At 45.5% G+C, this 26,625-nt stretch overlaps 2 protein-coding genes across 2 annotated transcripts; both read left to right on the plus strand.

Annotated features, from left to right (window-relative positions):
- Nucleotides 1–496: 496 nt before the first annotated feature.
- On the plus strand, nt 497–15,977 carry LOC144153331 (uncharacterized). Its single transcript, XM_077684982.1, has 5 exons — nt 497–637; nt 4,694–4,732; nt 8,639–8,990; nt 15,261–15,348; nt 15,973–15,977. Exons 1-5 carry the CDS (start codon nt 594–596, stop codon nt 15,975–15,977), a joined length of 528 nt encoding a protein of 175 aa, XP_077541108.1. The 5' UTR covers nt 497–593.
- Nucleotides 15,978–16,119: 142 nt separating this feature from the next.
- Nucleotides 16,120–25,007, plus strand: LOC144151782 (GLIPR1-like protein 1). Its single transcript, XM_077682918.1, has 4 exons — nt 16,120–16,260; nt 22,404–22,495; nt 24,673–24,779; nt 24,906–25,007. Exons 1-4 carry the CDS (start codon nt 16,123–16,125, stop codon nt 24,917–24,919), a joined length of 351 nt encoding a protein of 116 aa, XP_077539044.1. The 5' UTR covers nt 16,120–16,122; the 3' UTR covers nt 24,920–25,007.
- Nucleotides 25,008–26,625: the final 1,618 nt, after the last annotated feature.

Consider the following 26,625-nt stretch of genomic DNA (forward strand, 5'->3'; position numbering starts at 1 on the left):
ACACTCTTACTTCCTTTAGCTACCTTTCTATTCCGTTTGTAAAGTTCACAAAACGTAGCCACTTGCTTCGCCGAGGTTCGTCGTTGGGCAGCGCATGAAAGGAGATCGCTTCGCCGGCGGGGATGTCGCACTTTCTCCACGATTTTCCCGTAATACATGGCCATTCAGGACGCAGCAACGAAATTTCATTGCAAAGTACGCGAACAAACTGAAGTTCTCGGTGGTTGTAAACTCAAAACGAGCTCGTAACGACAGCAGCAAGCCAACACCACCAGTCCGAGACTCCTGCGATGAGTGGCACTATCTCGTCGCTGCTTGCTGTTTCTTACTCCCATCGTTTTTATTTTTACCTTTTCTGTTTGGCGATATGACGCCAACTTCCTGTCAAGGAATTAAGATACCAAGCAAGGTTGCCGCTGTGCGTGATAGAAAAGTTCGTTGGCCCCAAAAAGCCTCGAACCCGAAAATTCGTCTGCGCGACGGCGAGATGTCGAGCTCGGGCGGCGGTAGTTTCGTGCGGATTGGCGTATGTGTTTTCGTGTTCGTTCGGAACTTCAACCGTTTGCTCCAACATTCTTAGTGCCATAAAAGGAATGTGGAGTACGTTTCACGCGCATATAGCTCACTATGCAAACTGGTAAGCCCTTCCTAACTTGCGTTTGGTTTTGCCGGCCTCCGGCAATCACAGAGCATTCTAAATGTATGACATCATAGGTTCTGTTACGGGAGATGAGCTAGTGGGTCGCATGATCATTCCCTTTTTTCCCTAATTATGTAGCTAATTTGAGCGAAGTTCACGTTAGAAGCGGTGTCAGTATGGTTCTAACGAGGCAATCTTTCGAATGAACCGAACTTGTGTTTTCTCTTCAAGGCTCCTTTAATATGAAATTTGGGCGCAGTGCCAACTGCAGTATTCCCTGCGACGGTGCATACCTTCTGCGTCTCGTGAAGGGATCGCGACATCAATGAGCGCGCGATGGTGCGCCCTATACTCCGGCGTTATCTCGTAGCGAGTCGCCTCCGCCGAGCATGTTGTGTGTGATTCGTGTTTGAATCCGTCGCGGAAACTGTCATGGTTTTGATGAGCCAAGCAACGAAGAACGACAAAGGACCGATGTCCGTGCCGCTTGCTGCGGGTCCTCCTGTGCTTTTTGTGGAGTTTCAAGGACAAGACGCTTGCTTTCATGGATGCCTGGTTTCGCGACTCCTTCCTCTGGCGGCACTAGAAGCCGAGGCGAGGTTTTCCCACACGCCTTGCGGGCGCCTCGTCATACCGCCCTCCCACTCACACTTTCGTCATAATTTCGTCCTCCGCTTTCCTGCTAACACTATCTCGTCTATATTCGGTGTCCCCTTCGTTCGCTTGGTTACAACGAAACCGACGGACAACGCGAAACCACAGGAGTGGGCGCACAAGTGCTGCGGACTAAAATAGCCCGGAGCATGCAAGGGAATTTTAGGGCAATTTCTATCACGCAGGTTGAATTGTTTTCGACTTTTTTTGCTGAACCCAGATCACAGGGAAATAAAACTATTAGGCCATAAAACTATTAGGCTATAGGAAATAAAACTATTAGTACCTTAGGACCGCACAATGTCCGTCCGCGTCCGTGCGCATAACATTTAGACTCGCAAAAAATCACACAGGCACCGGCAGCATTCGAGCCTGTGTCTGGTAGACCAGACAGTTAGTGTCAGTCGTCTTACCCACTGGGCTACGACCGTGAATGAGTACCCGAGAGTGAAACGGTTTTCTCCCTCGCCTATAACGGTGCGGAGTACCCTAGGACCTCCCAATGTCCGTCCACGTCCATCAGCGCGCACACCACCATCAAGCGAAATTCGATTTGAGCCGCGAGTTGCAGTTTAATTTGGGGAATAATCAATGTGTGGAGGCGAAAATCGGATGTCACTCGCGGCGCAACTTGGATGTCATTTTGAGTCCCCGTACTCTGCACCCTCGCCATCATCCACGGAGTGGAAGTGCTGCCATTTTATTTAAGAGCAATTGGTCGCGTTTTTAGGATGCGTGAGCATCTTGGCCCTTTCCATCGTGAACTTAAAGGAGCCATGAAGAGAAAATACAACTTTGTTTAATTTGAAAGAACTAGGATACAGTATCTCACTCAGCTCCATTGAAGCCCCAAAAGATGTTTTTTTAACGAAAAAAAAGCAAAAAGTATTTAATAACTTTCAAACTTTGCGCCACAGTGACGTGTTATGAGCGACAATGACGTCATACGGGCCAACAATAAAACGTAATTTTCAGTCCGTTAACTGCACGTTAGCATTCAAGTGATGCGGTAAAATGGAACTAGAGGCCCCATTACAGACGTCCAGTCATGTGTCGTCGCGACAGGTCAGTTAGGGGGACGCCAATTGCACAAACAAGGTTCCGTGACGTCATGGAAAAGTTGCGGGAAATTGGCTAGGGGGTCGCCACGGCTTCACACGTTTTCGTTAATATCTCCGTTATTTTTTCGAAGATTGCGATGATATTGGTATCATTGTTATCGGGACTAAGCAGTCTTTCTAATAAACCCAACTTGTATTTTCTCTTCATGGCTCCTTTAAGGCTCGACCCGATGAGCAAACGCGGAGCTCTGCGCCCTTTCCTCGTATTCCGTGCCACTAATGCTAGAGCTCTAACCGTCCCAGTGGTCACATTAGCTCGCTTTGCCAACGGCAATGGCTGCCAGCGACACCTTTTGTTGTCCGCCAGTATGGGCACTTCATCGCCGTTTCCTAATTCTTTCCTCAATTGCTGCTCCGCACTGGTGGCACATTCCGTTCAACAGCGCGTACATGCGGGAGACATGACCCCCGTCGAAATGGCGTGTGACCGGTGCGTCGGCAAAGGCAGGTGGCGAGCCTCGACTTGACGTCTCTCTGGCAATGTCGGGAGCATCGCGAAGGCAGCTCTCTTTAACCTCTAACGCAGGTTTCTACACCCCCTCGCTCTCTGTTCGGTTTTGTACCCCACGGATAGCTGTTTTACGCACTGTGTTGTAAAATAACGTTTTTTAGCTATTTTATGTCAAACTTAAAGGTATGGGCCGCCACTCCTTTTCAGAACGTCATTTCAGAACGGTTTTCTACATGCCTCCTCAAGTGTGGTCTAAAAAGTGACCCAATAGAGCTAATTTACTTCAGTTGCTTTAATATAAAGACGCGATTATCATCGGCCGTACAGTTAGAAGATCTTAGTTCTCACATAACGCATGCAGAGCTCGCAGCTCGTCACTAATGCTCAGGTAAAGAATAAATAAGCGCTTTTCGATTCATGTCAAACCCTGAGCGATGCGGAAGAATTTATTTGTGTTGACACTACTGAGTTTTTTCTGTAAGAAAATGCCAGTTGCATCAAAGGATTATCGCGTGGCTAGAACGTTTTGTAGAAAAAGGCTGTGTGCATTAATTCTTGTTGCAACAGAAAGCATTTATCCCTTTAAAAAGGAAATCCTTTAAAAATGAACTGAATAGGCTGCTCCTCACCTTCAAATAAAGCGAACGATTAAAGCCCCACGTTAACATCAAATGAATGTAAAGCGTCACGGTTACCGCTAGCAAAAGAAAAGTGAGGCACGTTACGTTGCAGTTACTTTCGTTTTTGTTGTTTCAACATAGGGCCAGAACTGTAACTCTTGCGGCATGCATGAAATGTGCCGTAAAAAAGAAAGAAAACAATACATGCAGCAAAAAGAAACCTTCCAACCTTAACATTTATTACAAAAACGCATCTCTGCATGATATACACTTGTAGAATGCAGTTATCCAAACTTGGTATTTTATCTATCAAGGTCAGGCGGAAACGTGAGTTGAAACTAGCTTGTTTCCGTGCGGAAACGAGTGGTGCTAAAAGCGCACACGACCTTGGGTGTCGTGTTATTTGTCAGGCGGTCCATTCTAAAACTGACCCCGATGACTACGATGATGCCGACATGGCGCCAGGAAATGGGGACATCCGACATGAAAAGATCCTTTTATCACCGCTGTTTTCTATCTCAACAGAAGCTTGCGGCGACCCAAGCCCGTTTTTCCAACCGTTTGATACGGAGATATCGCTATAAGCTTCAAGCTAAACTTACTCTAATCGCTTTTAGTCGCAGTGTGCTGAAATGATAAAACACTTATGTTCTACTTCTTCCACCCAACCAGTGGAACCCTATCTGAATCTGTTTTTTTTTTTTATTCTTAAAAGTTACTGAGCTGATTGAGAAAACCGATTAGTTTCCGTAACAGAAGGAAATGACTTATCCTTGACGTAGGAAATACAAATCACTCATTAGTAACCACGATAGCTAGCTTGATTGTCGCTGTTTCGAAATGTCGAGTAGCACCCCTTATTTAAGCCAAAAAAAGAAGTTACCCATTCGGAGTCGTCCTACACAAGGTGGAAGCCGGCAACATGACCAAAACGTAAGTTGAAAATACGTACTAGAAAAGTTTGTCTGTTACAACGCTATCTAAAAGAAAAGTTTTTTTAGACTCTAGAGCGTTTCCCTTAAATGTGCTTAATGATGCGGCAGCCATTTTGTTGAACATAACGAAAAAGAGGTCTAAAAAAGCACCACCCACAAGTCAAATTTTCGTGCCTTCTACAAGTTAGCCTCTGCAGACTATTGCGTGCTTCCATTGATGTCTAGTGCACTATACGCACATTTTAAAAAGACTGTCGTCATTGCTCTTCCAGGTCACATAGAAGAAGTCGAGGAAATCAGGAAAAACTTCGGTGAGAACTAAATGTCCTCGCTATTTTGTTAGCCTACAGTCATGTTTTAGCGAGTAAATTTACTGCTCTGGCTGCAAACCAGGAACATTGAAACGAATGGCAGGGCTTTTATGTGACGAGCATGTTAACAAAAACCTAATATTACGACTCGGTACGAGCATAACAGATACGTTCGGCCGACCTCTTCTCTTCAGGCTTGCGGGACTCGGAGTGTGGTGGAAAGGGACCATTCTTTTGGATAAAATTGCTTCATTTTTATACCCGGGCATTCAAGCCTTTTCAGATGGGAAGTAATTGGTTAGACTGTCCCAAATAGTATCACGCGCTGCTCTTATAGCTTTTATTTAGGCGAAACATTCGCATCGCATTCGCCGATTCACAAAATGTTACCCCCCCCCTCCCCATCGCTCGCGCATTTCAATTATTACACTACCATAACATCGCACACAGTGCAAACGGGCATGTATAGTAAGTTTCACAGACTGCGTGCACCGTTGGTGAAGCGTTCAGCGATGAATATGCGCAGTCACCAATTCGCTAAAAAAAAATTCAAAGGAGCGTCACCTGTTTCTCCTGAAGAAGGGCTGGAAACACCTTTTGAATGCAACACTTTATTCAACTTTTTTGAAACCTTAAATGCTTGCAGAACATAGTCACCCAACACACCAAGTACTTAGATTGGGGGTTCGCAAAGTACCACAGCCAAGTTTTACTGCTCTATGCCCATCAGATATCTTGTAAACTCGCTCAAGAGATTTTTCTTTCTTTGCCGGTCATGACGCTCTTAGACGGCTCGAATTCACGTCACTAAGGCCATGTAGCGGCTGTTGGCCGGTTTTCCTTAGTTGCAGCAATGAGCGGTTTTCGATAGGAACTTAAAAAACAAAAAAGCCACGAAAACAAAGCCGAAATGGAAGGCGTATCTGGTGCGACGAGCAAATCACGCAGTGGAGCTCTGTGCTGACGATAACTATAGCGGTCGCAATGGTTCCGGACGCGAAGGAAAGAGTGAAACCGCTTATCGAAAGTGTTGCAGGGCCTCTTTAAGTTAGGCGTGAGTGCCTCCTTCTTTCCTAACAACAAACATCACAAAGTCGGGAGGCTTCGCTCTTCTCATTGGATATTGTTTGTAATAGCTGCTATTGCCTCAGACGGCGACCAATGGATTCATGCAACCCAAATTCTAGCGAAAGGTATGTCTTTTTGTGCGGCGGCCTTCCTATCTAATTGGGTGTTTACCGAAGCCATGGGCATGGCTTTTGCGGATGAACATTGTTGATGGTGAATCTGCTCTCCTCACTCTCTCTGTTCGCAGATTACCGACATAGCTGTCACAAATCTGCACGCCGTTATCATAGAAAACTTGTGCAGCAAAATAATGATAATGTATCACGCTCACGCGTGTTTGCTACAAGACCTTTTTTTGCTTCTCATGATTCGCCTTTTTAAGGCCTCAGTATATTGGTAACAAAAACATAAAACCAAGTAAAAATATCGCGTAGTTCGGGTAGCCGGCGAGCCATGCATGCTCTTGCTGCGTACTGTAAGAAAAGAATTCGCGGGGTAGGCATTGGGAAGAGAGCGGGTGCTTTACCCTTCTCGGCATGGTGGCAGCGAGCCTAAGCAATCACCAGACCATAAAACCAGATCATAAAAGGAAAAACGAGGTTTTTGCTTGTATGGGTTCTTCTTGAGAGAAGGGTATGAAGTCAGACGAATCAACGAATTATAGTTAGTTTACAGCAAGGGGGGAGCGCGGAGAGAGGGCCCAGCTACGAGGCTAGCTGTCGACGCGGTTGGAAGCAGGGCCCGGTTAGAGTTTAACCCTGCATGGAGACTTGAGGGGGGGGGGGGGGGTGCTGACGCACGCCCTCCGCCCTTTGCGTGAGCGCGCTGCGTGAGCGCTCTCCCGTCTCGGCAGGAGGCACCGCTTGCGTCTTTTTTCTTTGTATTTCTATTCGCTGACGCCACGCGACCACGGTCAAGCTTAAGCACGTCCGCTGTTAACAGCGCTGTCATTCGTAAAGCGCTTTTACTAAAACTAACATCGGCAATGATCTCATATTGCAGTGTTTTTCGGTTGCATAACAAAATGCACTCCTGCATCGTGACTACGTACTGTCGGACACCTGATACGCTTTTGAAGGTGACTGTTTCGCGTTCAGAAATGGTGCTATAAAAGAAAAAAAAGGGCATACTTATTTGTTAAGCCACATTTGCTTTACATCTTGGGGCCAAGAAAGGAGTAAGGCGGTTTAATCACTTTATATATATTGTTTGAACCACGCATGCAAATACATTTAATTGATTTCCAGTTCCATGTTTTCTAATAACTGATGGAGTGGTTCGTTTACTTATTTTTTTTTTGTTATAACATACTGAAATCATCACTCAGCGGATGGCAATAGAGAAGCGAAGTGTTCAACAAAGCCCCCCATTTGTCGTTGGATTACGAACCTTACCTGATAGTTTGAAGAAAATCTTCATGGTGTATCAGGAACCACTCCAAACTCCAAACTCACGCAGAAACGCGGCGTCGTCGCGCTCTTTGCCACATTCAGAAGATCCACGAAGATAAAACACACATTTGGTTTATATGACGCAGAGGCTGCTTGTCTTGATAACGAGGATTGAAATTTTATGTCAAACGCAAAATCGATGATCTAGGTATCAAAGAAAGCAAACAAAGCTGTGGAAACTCTCCAGCAAATTTCTGGCGATTTTTTGCGCACATGAGAGACTTTTTTTGTGCAATCGCCGGTCGCCTACCAAAGCCACTTACAAAACATGACGGGCCAATGTAGTGCGCCCTTTATTTCCGTACTTGAATGATAATGGGAAGTTAAGACATCAATAGCTACGTATTTACTCTTTTCCTCTATTTCCTCACTGGTACCGCCATAGCGTCGTTCTGGTGGCTTGTAGCGCGAAATTTGAAAACTCGAAAAGGGTTCTTCCGTGGCCTAAATAGTGCAAAGCGAGTTGCCAAAGGCTCCCTGTTGCAAACAGAAAAAAATTCTCCGGAAATTCAGAGAATTGTCTACTAAGCGTAGCATTCTTATGCCGCTTGTCTTGATTGTGAGTTTTGTACAGCCAAACTTCTTTGGTTTTAAGTGCGAATGCACTTCTTAAGCAAGCCTGAATCGTCCGCTGCCGTCGTCCGCATAGCAACAGCTGCGGGTGCGCGCGCTCCTCGTCTTCCTCCTCGTCTTCCCTAGCAACGGGGGGAGATGGGCGCACGCTACTCTCCTCATCCTCTCTCCGCTCAGTGACTGCGGGTGTTGGGCGCCTCCTCTCCACTTCGGGCGGGAGAGCTCTCGCCCGCGTAGCGGGCGCTCCGCATTCCGACGCGTGAGGGCGCCCGTGTAGCCCTCGCCGTAACGGCGGGCGCTACTCTCCTCCTCCTCTCTCCGCTCAGTGACTGCGGGTGTTGGGCGCCTCCTCTCCACTCCAAGATCACGATATCCACCGTAATCGCGCAATCAACAACCGTGCATTCGCACTTACACACTCTCCCCCTCGGGGAAGTGCGAGGGAATTTTTTTCTAAATCCTCTCAAACCGATTATCTCCATTTACGCTATTATAACGTTTGCAGGGGGAACTTTCGCAAAATCTATATTATGGGGAAATGCACGGCGTTACACGGTTCACCATTTTCCGTAATTTTTTTTAATTTTTCCTTTTTTTTTTAAATATTGTTCGACCAGTTAGTACCCCCATTTACGCTATTATAACGATTACAGGTGAAACTTGTGCGATATCCGCATTTTTTGTGGAAATGCATGGCGTTGCACGGTCCTGGCTGTGGGGGTACTCGGCAAAGAATGCTTTGCATTAAAGGTTGTATTTGGCCTTAATGGCCCCTCTAACCATTTCGCCCATTTGTTGCGAACTCACGCAGCAGCCGAGCGACGCCGTTCCTGGCCCTCATCCTGCTCGGCGCCGTCTATCTCCAGCTGGTTCCCAGCACGCTGTCCGAGCAGTCACAACCGTGTTTAAAGAGCCGCCCTACCTGGGAGGACATTCAGAGGTCCCGCGCCGCCACGGCCAGATCGACTACGCCGGTCGTCTGGCCCACTCCGCTCACCATTAACGTGGTAGCGCCAGGCGACTACGGAATCTACGAAGGCAACGTTTCCATGACAGTAAGCCCGGACGATGCAACTCACATCACCCTCATGCACAATCAGCTGCGGCGCATCGTGCAGTCGGGAATATTGCCCAACTTTCCGGAGGCCGGCGACATGCTTCGACTGGTGAGTCCACGGACACTTCCGATATACCATCCATCTGCGCATTGTCTGTCCAACCAAAAAATATAAATGTCCATATTGAAGCGACGCTTCATATGGCCAGACGAAACGAAAATTCGGCGGTCCTCTGTACGCCAAAAATCATCTGGTGTCACCTTATAGGCGTGTGTTTGTAAATCATTTTGTAGAGGGATTAGATGTATGGATGAGAGATTAGGTGGGACTACCTCTCTCGAAGCAGAGCCTGCACGCAGCGAGCTACGACGTGAGGCACAGGTAGAACGAAAAACGTAGGTAGGCGCGGGGCCGGTTCGGGCGGAGCACCGTCGACGCGACAATGACAAAAACACTGGCCCCACGTTACTTCAGAATGGGTGGGGCACGCGTCATTTGCAAAAAATTCAAAAATGAGAAAGAAATCATAAACCTCAAAGTGACCCACAACCTTCCTTACCGAGAAGCTCGAAAAAGACATTCTATGCTTCCCTCAAGAGGTTACGCTGACGCTGCTCACCGGGGGGTGGGGTGGCGTCAGGTTTCGGTGGCGACCCAGTGCAGCAACGCTGACCTGGTCCCGCCCCCCACTGGGCTGGCTTCTGCTGCCCAAAATATTGTACCACAGCCTGTGGATTCGACTGCGGCTGAGATGGCAACGAACACTGTAGGTGGAGACGGCTTGCCTTCCGCTCCTGCTGCGCTGTCACCCCTGCGCACAGTAGGCAGTGAGGTGGGGAGCCTTGCATCCACATCTACACGCACAACGCCACTACAGTCACCATTGGCCCGCGCGGCAAATACGAGTGCAACTCCCCGAGGTCCACGGCAAAAGGAGGGAGATCCTGCATTTACTCCTTTGCCGTCGCCTGAAAAGATGGACGTAACACCCATGCAAGCTCGGTCAGCTGTTCAGCCAAATGAGCAGCGTGGCAACATCGGCCGCGCAAAAAAAACAGCTCCGCGCATAACTGGCCCTAATGCAGGCAAAGTAATATAGATAATACCCGTGCCACACGTACACAAAAAATGGCATTAAGTGCTGAAGGCCTTAAGATGCTAAATGACATTAACTGGCCGGGCCGTGCTACACGCGAAAACGCAAAGGCATTAAATGTGTTAGGCATGATGGTGATCATGACCAAAAAGAGAAATTCACTTATATTTTAGAAATCTTTATTGTAGAGAAAAAAGCCTTAGAAGCGTTAAAACTGTTTTCTGCGAAACAAAATTTTATGAGAAATAGTGTTTTCTTAAAAATGGTGGGAGCCGTTTCTAAAAGTGGCTTCAGCATGCCGTCGCCGGCCAGCGGTAGCCAAATCCGAAAAATTTAACACGAAGAGTTACGCGATGTTCTCACTTTTGCCTCTGTTCTAGTGAACTTCGTCTTCTTCAAAACTTCGCCACCAATTGTGCACAAAAAATCGTCATATCTGGAAGTTTAGCTACGTTTCCGCGTCAACACTCTGGTGGTGAGAGTTTCGTTGGTTTCATTTGGTGCTCATCGGGTTCGAGGGTAGACAGATTTAAGGTGTTCGCGAAGGTAAATGAGTTGTGCGGAACTCATTAAACCAAACTGACATTAAAGCGAATGGCATTAGATTTTTGCGTGTAGCAGCAAATTAATGGCATTAAAACTTAAGGCATTAAGCATTTAATGTCATTTTTCGTGTACGTGTAGCACGGGTATTACACTACCCGTCTGCAACACGCAGATACACGCTGCACTCTCTCTTTAAACACTTTTCGTAGTACTATGCATTACACAATGGAAGTATGACAAACTTCGATGACATATATGAAATGTCAAAAAACACTATGGTTTAATGAAAAACTTCGATGACATATAGAAAATTCTTCATAAAAACCAATCAACCATCTTATGTGTTCAGGAAACACACTTAAAATCAAAGCAAACAAACTTTCTGAAGCGATATTCAGTGTTTAAAAAAGATAGGAACGACTGTTCTCACTCCTTTGGTGGTGTAGCTATAGTTATACAACATTCTATTCCCTGTCAATTTCTCCCTTTGACCACAACCCTCGAAGTGGTTGCTGTACGTGTAATAATCACCGACAGGTTAATAATGATAGCTTCAATATATATTCCCCCTGACTTTTGCCTTCGCAGTCCAGAATTTGAATCATTAATTAACCAGCTACCGAATCCATTCCTACTGCTGGGGGACTTTAATGCCAACAGCAAACTGTGGGGATCTGAACGTGAAGATGGCCAGGGCCGTTTAATTGAAAGATTCTTACTCTCATCTGGAGCGTGTATATTTAATAAAAATAAACCAATATACTACAGCACAACACACAACACCTACTCACACATCGACTTAGCAATAGGTTCGTCTATCCTCTTCCCTTTGTTCGAGTGGAATGTGGACTCCAATCCTTATGGAAGTGACCACTTCCCTGTCCCTCTTAAGTGTGTAGATACACTCCCTCACTGTTCTATTTACCATAAAAGGTTTAGAGAAACCCGTGCAGACTGGGTGGCTTTTAAGCAAAGATCACAGCTGTCCTACACATTCATAAAACACTTACGTATCGATGAAGCTTCTGGAATTGTCACCGCCCACATTGTAGAGGCTGCCAAGAGTTCAATCCCTCAAACCTCCGGTACTCCTCAAAATCCCACAAGGCCCTGGTGGAATGAGGATTGTCGAAACGCACGCAAAGCGCAAAACAAGGCCTGGGGACACCTCCCAAGGTACCCAACGGCACAGAATCTAATTGCTTTCAAGCGTGCCAAGGCCGTTGCAAGGCGTATTTACCGCGAATCCAAAACCAACAGCTGGACAGCTTTCGAAGGTTCTGTTAACTCTTACACTGACACAAGCAAGGTGTGGAACCGAATAAGAAAGTTGAAAGGGCACAAAACAACCTTACCCCTTGTTAGCACCACTGGTAACACATTAAAAGACCAGCCGAACACACTAGCCAAACACGTTGGCTAGTCAAGCTCTTCCCATTATCAAGCTCTTCCCATTATCAAATCAAGCTCTTCCCATTACACAGACAGATTTATCAGGTACAAAACATCTGCTGAACGTAAATCAATTAGGGACATCAAGAAATCTTCACAAGACTCTTACAACTGTCCATTTTCCATCCACGAGCTTAAGGTTGCCTTGGCGACTTGTAAGACATCAGGATGAGGTGCAGACCAAATCACATACACAATGATTCAACACCTCCACGCAGACGCCCTCGAAATACTGCTCTATTTGTTTAACAAGATATGGAGTGGAGGACATCTTCCACGGGCTTGGAAAGAGGCAATTGTGGTACCATTGCTTAAACAAGGGAAAGATGCCTCTTCTCTTTTTGCTATCGGCCAATAACACTTACCAATTGTTTACGTAAACTGTTCGAGAAGATGGTCAATAGAAGGCTCATATACTTTTTAGAATACCACTGTATTCTATATAGCTGCCAGGCAGTTTTCCGTTCGAGAAGATCTACAACCGACCAGCTTGTGGCCTTGGAATCATATGTTAAAGATGCTTTTGTCCACAGACAGCAGTGTATGTCTATTTTCTTTGACTTGGAGAAGGCGTATGATACTGCATTGCGCTATGGCATCCTGCGTGACCTCACAGCTTACGGTGTATCTGGAAATGTGCTCAACACTATAGAAAGCTACCTGTCTGAGCGAACGTCTCGCGTAAGGGTCGGAACATCACTTTCTAGAATACACAATCAAGAAAACGGGGTCCCGCAGGGTGGAGTACAGAGTTGTAAACTTTTCATTGTCAAAACGAACTCACTCCAAAAGGCACTGCCACCTACAATTTTCTTCTCAGTCTACGTTGATGACATTCAAATCAGCTATAAGTCTTGTAATCCGTCAATCTGCGAGCGCCGGTTACAACTTAGTGCCAATAAACTTGAAAAGTAGGCCTATGAAAAAGGTTTTAAGATTATTCCACAAAAGAGCACATGTGTACTGTTTTTTCAGCAGCGTGGAGTCCAGCCTGACCCTGAAGTCCGTATTAATAATGTAGTAATTCCCGTCAAAAATGAACACAAGTTTCTCAGTATTCTGCTGGACAAAAAGCTCACATTTATCTCCCACATTAAACAATTAAAAATTAAGTGCACTAAAACCATGAACATTATTAAAACACTATCGAACTAATCATATGGTGCAGATAAGACATGCTTGCTCCATCTTTTCAATAGTTGAGTGCGATCGCGCTTAGACTACGGCAGTGTGGTGTATGGTTCTGCTTCGAAAACAGCTTTAAAAATGTTCGACCCAGTGTTGCATTTAGGGCTCCACCTTGCGTGTGGGGCTTTCCAGACAAGCCCTATAGAAAGCCTGTATGTTGAAACCAACCAGTGGTCCTTAGAGCACCAACGCACATACATGGCACGTTTGTACTACGTGAGAGCAAAGTCGATGAGGAATCACCCGTTTAATACTATTGTTCAAAACACATCTGAAACGTTGTTTTGGAGCCGTCCTTCACTCCCTCTGCCTTTTTCTCTCCGAGTGCGAGCAGAGGCAGAGGATCTTGGTGTCACCCTGACCGACACCTACTAAACAAACATCACTGAGTTTATTGCACCTTGAAATCTGCTCCCTGTCATCTGTGACTTGCCTTTCAGGGAAATTGACAAAAAACACGCACCAAAGGAACTCATTCTGCAACACTTTCTACACTTACAATACAAGTACCCGTATATTGCTTTTCGTACGGATGCCTCAAAATCTTTCACTGCATTGGCATGTGCGGCACATGGTCCCCACTTTTCTCCAGCACAAGAACGCTAAACAGGAACACAAGTATATTTACGGCAGAGGCACATGCTGTTTTAATAACTGTGTAACACATAACACAAACAAAAACACAACAATCCATTATATTTACACACTCCAGAAGCGTTGTAACAGCATTACGCTCTGGCAAAAAAAAAGTAGAAACGGGATATTGAACAAGGTCATTAAAGAAATCATCTCAACGTATGCTTTCAAACAGACCATAATAGTGTGCTGGGTGCCTGGACACTGCAGAATTCCTGGCAATGATCTCGCTGACCAGAGCGCCGCCGCAGCAGCACTGCGCTGTGAAATCGATGTTCCTCAGCTGTCCTATCTTAACATAAAACCGCTCATTCGTAAGGCACTACGAAAACGCTGGCAGCAACACTGGGACACACAAACCGAAAACAAACTCCACACTATAAAACCCCAAATTGGCAAAAACTACACAGAAAAACATCACAGAACAACAGAAGTGTACAAGCGCAGACTACGTATAGGTCACACATATGCCACTCATTCCCATCTTTTAAATGGAGCCCCACCGCCACGATGCAACAGTTCTGGACATCGTCTGTCAGTAATGCATGCTCTCATTGAATGTCCGCACTTCCACAGTGCGAGAAAGAAGCATTTCCGGGAACTGTACACTCACATTATTCCACTTCACCCATCATGTTTACAACTATACAAACCGCTTGGCTTTCGAAGCCTCTGGGGCACGCCGCGACGAGAGCGCTACAACGGAACGCCCTTTGCTCCAGAGAGAGAGCCGCGACGACAAGGCGAGCGCCTAAAGTGCTCTGCCCTTAAAAGTGCCCGCACACAGGCTCGAGTCGCTAAAATGTCGCTGAAATACAGTGGTCTTCCGCCGCCCCAGAGACGTAGCTGCCTCTGGCCTCTCCCCCGCCCACCTCTTTCCCTGTTCCCCTCCTGATCTGGTCCTCTCATGATAAAGCCAATATAAGTTTGCTGAACACAGTTAAATCGTCCCATTTTCGCATTGCTGCCGCCATCTGTTGAGATCTTTTGTTACGGGCTGGCTTGGTGCTCGAGCCACGAGCTCCAAGCTTGATGATGAGCCGTTTTGGTATTTTGTGGTTTAAATAGTGTTTAAACGCCGTTTTTTGGCGCTCGCAATAATTACCACCCACGTCTATTTATAGATAGAATAACAGTGATAGTACCAGTTGTGTGTCTTCATTTTGCCTTGAATATGCCTAATATTTTGTGTTTGTGAATAATGCTTACAATTATGCAGCATGCAACCGGATTTAGTATGTTTCAATTTTTGGTGTACTTAAACATCTACTTTAAGAACTATTTAACTCTTAGCTAGGCGGTGGAATGAAGGGGCAGACAGATTGACCGAAAGACAGACCGAAACTTTCTCATTTAAGTAGTTTTTGAGACCATCGTCATTCTCGTGGTTCACCGGCTGCCATTCTACATCTTTCAGTTAGTGTGTTCGTCCTTACCGACGTCAAACGCTTTTCTTTCAGGAGTACGACCTCATACTAGCCTGGCGTGCCCAAGTCCACTCGCAGAACTGCGAATTTAAACATGGCTGCACAGGATGCGGTGACCTCGGTAAGTTTTGTTTGGTGGCTTTTTTAGAAGAAAAGGTACATCCAAAATTTGCACAGGTAGATGTGTTGATTTGTTATGCGGCTCAGTCGAGAGTCGGCATTGCAGATGGGATAGCCCACACACGCTGCCACCGCACTCCTTATAACAACTATTCCCTTATCCGCACCCTCTCATATCCTGCAACGATTCACAGCAGGTAATAGTGAGAGCTACCAAAAAGGAGGAATGTTCCAGACTCAAAATCAGCGTAAAAGATCTACAGACCCGCAACTATCAGAACCTTCTGCGTTACCATAACTTTCTTGGTTTGTTGGTTCATGCCAAATATTTCTACACGAACTACAAAAACAAAACTTAAGAAAAAAACGCCAAAACGACGGTGTCGGACACCGTCTCAATATGGACGGTGGGCGGCGGGTAGAATCTTGCAATCCTTTTATGGGGATCTTGCGAACTAGCGCACTAAACTCAAAGGAGCCATGCAGACAACATATAAGTTTGTTTTGTTCGAAGCATTTTGTGCTTTATAGTAGCCCCAGCTTTATAGCAGATCTTAGTCTACAACTGCGTAGCTATCGGCGTTTTCCGGTTACCATTCATACGTTTTCTAATACGTCTTGATAGCCTGAGGCGTCGAACGTTCACGTACGGGAATTCTTGTAATGACATATATCATTTGGTACGGGCCACATGCGTGACATCCATCCCCTTCACGACTTCGCGAACTACCCCGATTTGCTCGATACGCACGTTTAACGTCTCACAGGGTACTACATGGGTCAAAATCTGCTCTTGGAACCTGGTGCCAACTGGGACCACACCATTATGACGTGGTTCAACGAGTATGAGCGGGCCAGCGGGGACATTGTGAGCAGCTACAACTTTTCACGCAGCACCGGGCACTTCACGCAGGTAAGGCATGTGACGGGGATCCACCGTCTCAGTGGTTTAAATATGAAGCACCACGCCTGTACTCCGCAACGACGATCAGCGATAACATAGCTGAACTTATTGACCTCACAAGTGTTCGTCAAAGCTACCTGCAACAATGTTCAAATTAAGGTTGAAAGCAGACTCCGTCCCAGTACATTATACAATATTGCCGAGAATAATTCGCTTCAGGCAGAACGAAGCTTCCCTGAAGAAGTTGAATCAACTTTGACTACGCATACTTACGTCTCATATGGATTTGCTGCCTCATAGAACATTTTCTCCTTGAGCAACCTGCGCTCGTTTGACCCAACTGAGGGCTGGCTGCCCTTGGATTTTGAACATAGCACGTCTTTTTGGATATGGCACTTGCATTCACATATGTACCACGCTATTACCAGACAGTGGGCACTGGACTGAGGGGCTGGGCAGCCTCACGGGTAGTCGTGATGAGGACAGCTGCGGTTACCGGCACTCCGGTCACCATACCCCCTGAAGGAGCCTCTAAAAGCTCAATAAAACGTCTCTGTCTCTCTCTTTCTTTCTCTCTCTCTCTCTCTCTCTCTCTCTCTCTCTCTCTCTCTATATATATATATATATATATATATATATATATATATATATATATATATAGGGAGTAGTAGAACTGAGGAAAGCAAGTTCTCTTTGCTGAAACGTAGGCCACAATCGTGCTTTTACCTTGTTCGAAGTTTTTCTTCTCGTATATATATATATATATATAAGGTTAGTAGAGACAGAGACAAACGAGAAAGACGTAGGAAATAAAAATAAGTTTACTGACGTTTCAGGGAGAGGACTCCCTTTCTTCAGAGTGCAAAATAAGTTCGTTTCAGAGCTGTATATATATACAGAAAATGTAGCAAGGGCGAGGGCAAGGTAAGAGGAGGGAGAGTTTGTACAAATGGATCATGGTTGGTGGGTAGCAAAAGAATGAAGAGAGAGCGGGAAAATAAATTACAAAAAGGATAATAAGAACACACAGTCACGCGGTACAAACATGGAAAAAAAAGGAGCGAGAGAAGAACCAAACACAGAGAAAAAAATAAATAATTAAAAAATAATAATAATAATAATAATAATAAATAACAAGGTAATTTTCTCCCCCGTGGCAACGGAGGTGAAAGAGGGGTCAAAACAAGATATGCCCATGGCCGTGTTTGACATGGGCAAAAAGATTAGTCACGCGGAACAAGGAAACGAAGATATGCAAATGCACACAAAGGATGAACATCTGCCCATACACACGCGTTCTAAGAATCCTGGTAAGGTCATTGAAACGTGAGACACGTGGCTTCTGTTGGGGGGAGGCAAGGGTAACGCCAAAAAGCAGTAGGACAGGTAGTTTAGACTCGAAATGAGTGTACATTGATAGGAAAAAAAAAGACAAGGTCAAACAAGTTACGAAAAGAAAGAAAACAGGCAGGTGCACGCGTATGACGCGGCAGCAAGTAGTATTCATCTGCCCGGCGCATGGTGCCAGTTCAGGGAATGCCGAGGCGGTCAGCAAGGAATATTAGAAAACAACAATACAAAAAAGAAAGAGGACACGAAAACAATCACACACGCTCGCGTTCACAAATTAATTACAAGGTGAGAATATCAAAGCTAAAAATGGTACTGCAGTCTTCTACCCAGAACACAATGTCCAGACTTGTTCATCAAATTTGGTTCAGTGAAGCCATTGTGCTAAAAAACTTCGTGCTAGCACGAAACTATACCCAACTACGGGAGCTCGCCATATAATGGGATAATAATATTGAGCGAAAGAAATGAACAGGCATAACACTAGCCTGAGAAATGCAGCCGAAATTTTAATCGGAGGAAAGACAGGTTAATTTCCCATAACTTTCATTTATGCCAAACGACGCTGATTTAAACTTATAGATAAGGTAAGACTCACGAACCTCGCGATCGTGATGCGTTTTAAAACTAGATTCAAGAATTGTGGCCTTCAGTTGTTCAAAAGAATGACCAGGAGTGTTAACATGCTTTGATAGAGGCAAAGAAGGGCAGGTTTTTGCATGGGAGCGGTGATTGTTAAACCTCAAACGAAAGGGTGTTTCAGTCTGGCCAATGTATTGTTTGCCGCAGAGGGTGCATTCCAGCAGGTATACGACGTTGGCGGAATCACAGTTAAAGTTCCCTTTTACATTAACATAATAGTTTGAAGCTGTGCTGGTGGCGCGCTGTGTTATGGTCATTTGTGGGCATACCTTACACCGTGGTTTGTTACAGGGCATGCAGCCAGTAGTCTGTGGTCGGCTGATGCTGGATTTAGTGAGAACGTCGCCCAAATATTTGCTGCGTCTATAAAAAACACGTGGTGGCTCGGGGAATATTCTCTTTAGGCGTTCACTTTGAGCGAGGATATTGTGATGTTTCCTTAGTATGGACGCAACTTTCGGAGGAGAGGCCGAATGGGTCAAAACGAGGTTTGTTGGTTGATTGGGTTTGGGAGCCTTTTTCGGAGAATTTCGGTGCGGTTCAACTGGTTAGCTCGTGTAATCACGTCATTGATCACCTGCTCTGGGTATTTTTTATTTAAGAGTGCGGTTTTAAGTTCTCTGCAGTTAGAATCGAAATCCGCCTGGCTTGTGCAGATTCGCCTAAAACGGTGAGATTGGCTGTAAGGTCCTTGCTTTTGGGCGCGACCCCTGCCTCCCACCACGTGTCTCTTGTTTCAATGACCTTACTTGAATTCCTAGAACGGGTGTGAATGGGCAGATGTTCGCCCTTTGTGTGCATATCTTCTTTGGAACGTCTTCGTTCCGCTTGACTAATCTTTTTTCCCATGTCAAACACGGGCATGGGCATATCTTGTTTGGACCCCTCTTTCACCCCCGTTGCCACGGGGGAGAAAATTACCTTGTTATTTATTATTATAATTATTTTTTTAATTATTTATTTTTTTCTCTGTGTTTGGTTCTTCTCTCTCTCCTTTTTTTTCTATGTTTGTACCGCGTGACTGTGTGTTCGTATTATCCTTTTTATAATGTATTTTCCCACTCTCTCTTCATTCTTTTGCTACCCACCAACCATGGTCCATTTGTACAAACTCTCCCTCCTCTTACCTTGCCCTCGCCCTTGCTACATTTTGTGTATATATATAGCTCTGAAACGAACTTATTTTGTACTCTGAAGAAAGGGAGTCCTCTCCCTGAAACGTCAGTAAACTTATTTTAGGGGCGCAGCTCCTTAAGGCGTGGGTCTGTCCATCCTCGACGTATGTATGTAGCCACCTGTAGTTTAGTTCTTGGATTGTTTACTAGATGGCGTGGCTACCTCTAGTTTAGTTCTTGGATTGTTTACTAGATGGCGGTACTTGTATATGATGAAAAGATGCGCTTGGATTGTTTACTAGATGGCGTGGCTACCTCTAGTTTAGTTCTTGGATTGTTTACTAGATGGCGGGGAGCGTTGTAATAAAATCCGTTCGCTGTTGGCGCGTGCTCGGAGTCGCCCGATGGATAAGGCTGCAGATGGTGCGAGCCCGCGAGGCAGAAGCGCTCCGTGAAGCTGCGCGACGCCGCCGCCAAGATCCTGCCGTGCGAGAGCGGGAGGCCGAAGCGTGTCGTCTGGGTGCGCGACGACGCCGCCAAGATCCCAGCGTTCGAGAACGAGAGGCCCAAGCGTCACGGCAACGGCGCGAGGACCCTGCCGTACGCGAAGCGGCACGGCTGCGGCGCGAAGAGGATCTCCAAAACGTCAGAGAACGGGAAGCGGCGAGAAAGCGCGCGTATCGGCAGGCAGACCCCGATGCAGTGAGAGCTCGTGAGGCGTCTGCAAAACGGATCAGGCGAGCTCAGCCCCAAGGTGCCGACGCGCGGTTTAAGCGAGACTTTCTAGACGTTACGTTCGGACACAGATGTAGTGGGCGAACTTTCACTGAAGAGTCACGGTTTTACCGATGATTTCCCCTCAAGAGCTTTGCCCACTCATCATCATTCACCCCGTGGATATGCTGTGAATTTTTTACCCCACCTTGTGTTCACGGTACCTCAGGCGGCTGCTTATCAGTGCAACGTAGTAGCGGTAGAAATCTCCGGTTTCACGCTGCTCGCTATCTGCAAATGTTCGGAAAGGGAAAGGGTGGTGGCTCATCTGCACAACGTTCTAAAGTGCGAACCTTATGGAGCGATTTCTTCTCACGAAAACATGGAGTGCACGCCGCCGGCGCGGCGATGCTGGTGCGAATACAACTGGTGTGATGTGTGCGGCGCAGTAAGAGGCGGCAACATAGCGTCGGCACTGGCCGCGAAGTGGTGCAAGCAGCTCCAGTGAATCCAGTGACCGCTTCTAAGTGCTCATTCAAATGCCGCACGAGGCGCAAGCGAAGATGCTTATGGTTTTATCGATGTCACGGTTTTACCGATGATTTCCTCTCAAGAGCTTCGCCCACTCATCATCATTCACCCCGTGGATATGCTGTGAATTTTTTTTATTTTCTACGTCTTTCTCGTTTGTCTCTGTCTCTACTAACCTTATTTTTTTCGCGCTCTGTGTGAGTTTTTATCTTTTCAGACTATATATATATATATATATATATATATACCACCCTCAAGCGTCAGATACAGTTGTAGTAAATATAAATACCCCAGAAAGTGAAGCAGAACACAGTCGCCCAGATAGCCGAATTGGTAAGGCATAGGAGATCGAGATCTAATCGAAAGGCGTGGGTTCGGTCCCCACTCTAGGCGCGTGTTTTTCTTTCTTTCTTTCTCACGTAATTAATAAAAATTAATAAAAATGTAACGTCACTAACGGTAAAAAAATAGTCTAACCTTCCCCTACGCCTTCTTTGACGTTGTAGACTGCCGGCATTTCTTTCTGTATATATATATACAGGGTGATCAAAGTTAAGTCGACAGGTTTTTTTAAAAATAGGAGCTTAGATTTCCGCGAGGAAGACCTCTACAGTGAGGTTATGCGCCCAGGGGGACATGTAAATAGGATGTAATTATTGATGTAGGCGACTTAATTAACTAAAATTGATTAATTAACTTTTTAGTGGCTACAGTAAACAGGCATGTTTGTATTGGAAAGTTAGACGCAATCATGTTTCTACGCAGTCTCAATTGGCAGAATTCTTCTAGCGCATCCGTATTGCGAGATATCAAACGGCGAAGTTTAATTGCCGTTCGCATGATTACGCATGCAAGACAGTCTGCACCGGCGCAAAGCTCCTCCCTTCTGTGACGTGCCTGCTGTGTACGGTGTTCAGTTCGACAAAGGGGTGGAGGCACAGGAAAAAGTGATAGCTGGCACCCATTCATTCTTGGCTGGCGTTATCGCAATCTGCACTACTCGGAACCGCTATCGAAACACAGAACAAAAGGGAGGAGCTATGCGCTGGTCTTGACTTCTAGCATGCGTAAGCATGCGAACGGCAATTAAACTTCGCCATTTGATATCTCGGACTACGGATGCGCTAGAAGAATTCTGTCAATTGAAACTGCGGAGAAACACGATTGCGTCTAACTTTCCAATACAAAGATGCCTGGTTACTGCAGCCGCTAAAAAGTTAATTAATCAATTTTAGTTAATTAAGCCACCTACATCAATAATTACCTCCTAATTAAGTGTCCCCCTGGGCGCCAAACCTCACTGTAGAGGTGGTCTTCGCGTAAATCTAAGCGCTTATTTTTAAAAAAACCTGTCGACTTAACTTTGATCACCCTGTATATATATATATATATATATATATATATATATATATATATATATATATATATATATATATTTTACATATATATATATTTTTTTTCACCACTTTCTTTCTGACTCGAAAAATTCTTCATCTGTTTCTCTGATCCACCACAACCTCCCCTTTGCTTCCCGAGGTTTTCTTCACTGCCAAACCTTATTTTCTGTCTTATTTTCACCGCCCCTCATTTACCATTTCAGGTTCGCTATATATATATATATATATATATATATATATATATATATATATATATATATATCACCATCTCTCTGTATCTCTCGGCACTATTGAATAAATTTTCCTTTTTGTGTTCGTTAATAATGTCTTCATTACCTGCTTTTACAACCTGAGATCATTTTTGCTGCCACGGCTCAATTCGTCTGCTTCCCGTCGTACGCAGATGGTCTGGGCCCGTAACGCCAGGGTTGGCTGTGGAGCCTCTGAGTGCCCCGAACTGGGAGGACGTTTCATGGTCTGCAACTACCAGCCCGGGTAAGGTCCAGCCTTTGTTCATTACCTGAAATACTTAGCAGCCCGTTGTCGAAGTATCCATCATTACTATGTGCGCGACAGCTTACTATGGAAAACGATCTCGTAGATAATGACGAGCTATATAACTCGTCTGCACTCATTCGGAGAACTATTTACTATCACTGCCTAGCGCAGCTTTCTGACGCGCTTGTGCAAATTATGAACGGAATTAGCGTCTGTGGTGAGGCCAGTTGGTTCATTCTGAACATACTAAACAGCGCAAAAAACGCGGGGACTAAACGTGAAGGAGCACAGACAAGCGCTTGTCTGTGCTCATTTACTCTTAGTCCTCGTGTTTTTTTTTTTTTGCGCTGTGTTGTATGTGCAAATTAAGAGTTCTTTACAGCCCGACTTCGCTGTCGGTAGCAAAATATGTTGGAACATTTTGTAGTATTTAAGTTGTTTTGTTTCTTTTGTCCAATGATGTAAATTTACACAATTGTAGCGCTACTTGTCGTTTATTATAGCCTTTACGTCACCAGTTATGCATATCACCGCAACTGCAAGTAGTGCAGGGTCGGTTTGCTTTGCGATTTTTTTATTTTGCTTTTTCTTTGTTCTTCTTTAGCATTTTTATTTTGTTCTGCGTGTTTCGATATGTATAACATGAATGCTCCTCATTTTGTGAATGTATTTTGTTATTTCTTTTTCCTTTTTGTATCTTTTGGTTAAAAATTTGCGCTCCACCAACTATCTTCATTTACACCACTATAACGACTAAATCTGTTGGGCCCGCCAATTCTCCATCATTGTGGGCATGCAGAGTGTTACAGGCTTGGCGGTTTTCGCCATTTTTTATCCCTCTTTAGAAAATATATTCAGGGCTTTTTAAGTGCGAATGCACTTCTTAAGCGAGCCTGAATCGTCCGCCGCCGTCGTCCGCATAGCAACAGCTGAGGGTGCGCGCGCTCCTCGTCTTCCTCCTCGTCTTCCCTAGCAACGGGGGGAGATGGGCGCGCGCTACTCTCCTCCTCCTCTCTCCGCTCAGTGACTGCGGGTGTGGGGCGCATCCTCTACACTTCGGGCGGGAGAGCTCTCGCTCGCGTAGCGGGCGCTCTGCATTCCGACGCGTGAGGGCGCTCGTGTAGCCCTCGCCGTAACGGCGGGCGCTACTCTCCTCCTCCTCTCTCCGCTCAGTGATGGCGGGTGTTGGGCGCCCCCTCTCCACTCCAAGATCACGATATCCACCGTAATCGCGCAATCAACAACCGTGCATTCGCAGTTACACACTCTCCCCCTCGGGGAAGTGCGAGGGAATTTTTTTAGGTTAGTCTCCGTTTTTTGGAGCGGATGTTAAGATGTATAGTTGATTTCGTCAGTTGATTTTTGTAAGATTTTTATTTTTTCGTACGGTAACATTTTTTAGAAGTTTCGGTCGAGCACTTATAATGAGGAAATAAGTTACTTCCAACAATTATGAATTTTCATGCGAATACAATGTCCTTGCAAGGCGGAGGGGGGGGGGTACTCGGCAACAAATGCTATGCAGGAAAATACTTTGAAACTTGGCACTGACGAAGTTTGGGTAGCAGCAGTCAAAAGGTGGAATGGGTGTGTGTTTATTCACAGTGTGTATTCTTCAGTTACTGAATTAGCCAGGGACTGGAAAATGAAGTACCCGGAAAATATGGTCGATTATTATGTTTTTGCGTGTACAGTGCGCCTCCATGCATGTGCATTTGCCTATTTGGAGCTCCAAGTGTTGTTTATGTGTTTTTTCCTTTGAAACCTCCTCACCCGTTTGTAAAAGTGTTTCACTGTACTAATTACATGTCTATTTCTTTGAGGGAGCTTCCTTAAAGGCTTCCTAAAAGGCTAAAATTTTTATCCCTCAACTGCCGAAGGTGTATAAAGATACAACGCTCTGCATTATATTATCATAATTAATAAAATATGAATAATTTATGTATTATACTCATAATTCTTAATGCTACGGTGGTCCAAGTTCCCAGATATCGCGAGCCCTTGCAAGCACAGCAACCGAAAATACTCAGCTATGATATGAACAGCATTTACGGAATTCTTGGATAAAAAATGTACTTATAACTTTTCCGCCAACTTTATGGTTCCCTCATACTAATGTAGGGTGCCCTGTGCTGAGCATACCTAACTGTTTTTTACACCCTTTCTTTCGGCAGAGGCAACGTGATCGGCGAGCCGATGTACTTAGAGGGAGAGGCTTGCTCTAAGTGTCCTGAAGGGACTCAGTGCGAGCACGTGGAGACCAACCTACCACGCCTCTGCAGTAAGTGTAATTCCCCTGTCAGTCACGACAGTTTAAGCTCGCTCTGGGCAAGTTCATTCTGTAATATATAGTACACGTGAAAAATGATGTATTGGTCATATTAACAACTTATGTTTAACGCTGCAGGCGTTACAGGCTGAACTTCCCTGCCGAGTCCACCGGGCATCCAAACACCTGGTGCAGATCTGGAATGGCACAACGGAGAAACCCTAGTGCATTTATCCGCACTCATTTTGTAAATATGCCGTACACAAAATAAAGCATATTCTAGGAACTAGACAGGGTATTTTTTCTACGAGTAATTGGTCGTTCTGTGTGGACTCTTGCCCTCTGGAGGTCGTGTTCTCGTGGGCAGTTGTTTTGCTTGAATTGCATGAACCTATCCCAATTCAACAACGTTCTTCTTACCCCTCTTTTTTAGAGCTTCTGCAGGTTTAAAGCCCTGAGTTTGTTTTTTTTTCCTGGTGGAGCCATGCCGTGGCGCACATATTCCGACCTGTTGTCATAGCAATCGCACAGATGCGCAGAGTGGCCAGGAGAAAAATACGATTGTATGACTGCCTGACATTCTCAATCGGGCGTTTATTGTTTGTTGTGCCGAATGGGGTACGACCTAGAGTGACGGCTGTGGCGCACAGACGTCAGATTACAACTATTACCTGAAAAAATGACTGTGCAAGACATATAAAAAATAGCGAACCTGGTTCACGACTTGGCATCGGTCTGGGGCAGGCGATCGTACAAAATACTGGTAAAATAGTGGCAGGTCGGGTTAGCGCACGGGTCATGGTCCTCTGGTTTTCGTCAATTTGTATTTGCGGAGTCGTCGTGTACCATGTTCCCGGATGCTCATTTCTAACAGGTAATAGGTGCAAGGCATCCAAATGAGGCTGGTGTCAAACCTAGGAACGCTTAGACAATCTGATTAGACTTTGCTAAACTGGACCTCGTTTTCGAGCATGCCCAGTGGACGCAATATCTTGAACCTACTGTCTTTAGCCCAGAGTTCAAACACGAATGTGCGCTAAACACGCCGTCTTTAATTGTAGGTCTCCGTGTGGCGCCTTACTAGGAAAGTTTAGGAAGTTTACGTGGAGCAACGAAGTACATGTGCAATGAATCCAAAATTGGTTACGTTTTGTACCTTGCTGATCAGGTTAAACAAGAACAAAATATTCCTCGCATGACTGCGTTCAATTATGCAAAACACAGCAAGGCCTTGCATCCTCTGTGTTTAACAAGTGTTCTCCGCCGGTGTCATGGGAAATGGCCGACTGTTGAAACGGTCGGGTAGCCGCTGCTGCCGAGAAGGCAATTAGGTTACAGCATACCCAAATGAAGTCTTGTGTGCGCTGAATTCACTGGGGCAGAAGTTGGAACACGCTTTGTTAGCAGCGTACATTCCCTGTTAAGTACGTTGCCATGCGGAAGACAGACATGACATAACAGTCGGGAGAGCAGGAGAAGGAGGGAACACGAACGGCGTGTGCGCCTACCGAAGCGAAGACACTGAAGTTCGTTCGCTTCATCGCGCAACACATGGCGAACGCTGTTGAGTTCAAAAGTGATTGACAGGTGTGTGAAGTGTAAAAATTTAGCGTAACCGCATCCATAAAATAACGCATACCCCGTCAGTACATGACCAACCAACCACGGCAACTGTGACTGTAAAGATTTGAAAATTAAGACGGAGGGAAGAGGTGTAAAATCGGTCATTGCTGACACCTAAACAACTCATGAAAGTTGCGCTGCGCGTTTTGCGGCACCAAAACTCGAGCTAGCTGTTGTTAAGTTGATTCTGCCTCGTCAGCATACGCGGATGACTCAAAGTAGGGAAGGCTGAACG

This window comes from Haemaphysalis longicornis, unplaced genomic scaffold, assembly GCF_048455015.1.
Source record: "Haemaphysalis longicornis isolate Haplotype H1 unplaced genomic scaffold, Haemaphysalis longicornis Haplotype H1 scaffold_9, whole genome shotgun sequence".
Taxonomy (NCBI): domain Eukaryota; kingdom Metazoa; phylum Arthropoda; class Arachnida; order Ixodida; family Ixodidae; genus Haemaphysalis; species Haemaphysalis longicornis.

Excerpts from the sequence above, each read along its gene's own strand:
- LOC144153331 (XM_077684982.1), top strand. The coding sequence starts at position 594 with ATGTGGAGTACGTTTCACGCGCATATAGCTCACTATGCAAACTG. Across the intron at positions 4,733-8,638 it reads GGAAATCAGGAAAAACTTCG|CCGAGCGACGCCGTTCCTGG; the intron begins GTGAGAACTAAA and ends CTCACGCAGCAG. Across the intron at positions 8,991-15,260 it reads CCGGCGACATGCTTCGACTG|GAGTACGACCTCATACTAGC; the intron begins GTGAGTCCACGG and ends CTTTTCTTTCAG.
- LOC144151782 (XM_077682918.1), top strand. The coding sequence starts at position 16,123 with ATGGGTCAAAATCTGCTCTTGGAACCTGGTGCCAACTGGGACCACACC. Across the intron at positions 16,261-22,403 it reads GCACCGGGCACTTCACGCAG|ATGGTCTGGGCCCGTAACGC; the intron begins GTAAGGCATGTG and ends CGTCGTACGCAG. Across the intron at positions 22,496-24,672 it reads GTCTGCAACTACCAGCCCGG|AGGCAACGTGATCGGCGAGC; the intron begins GTAAGGTCCAGC and ends TTCTTTCGGCAG.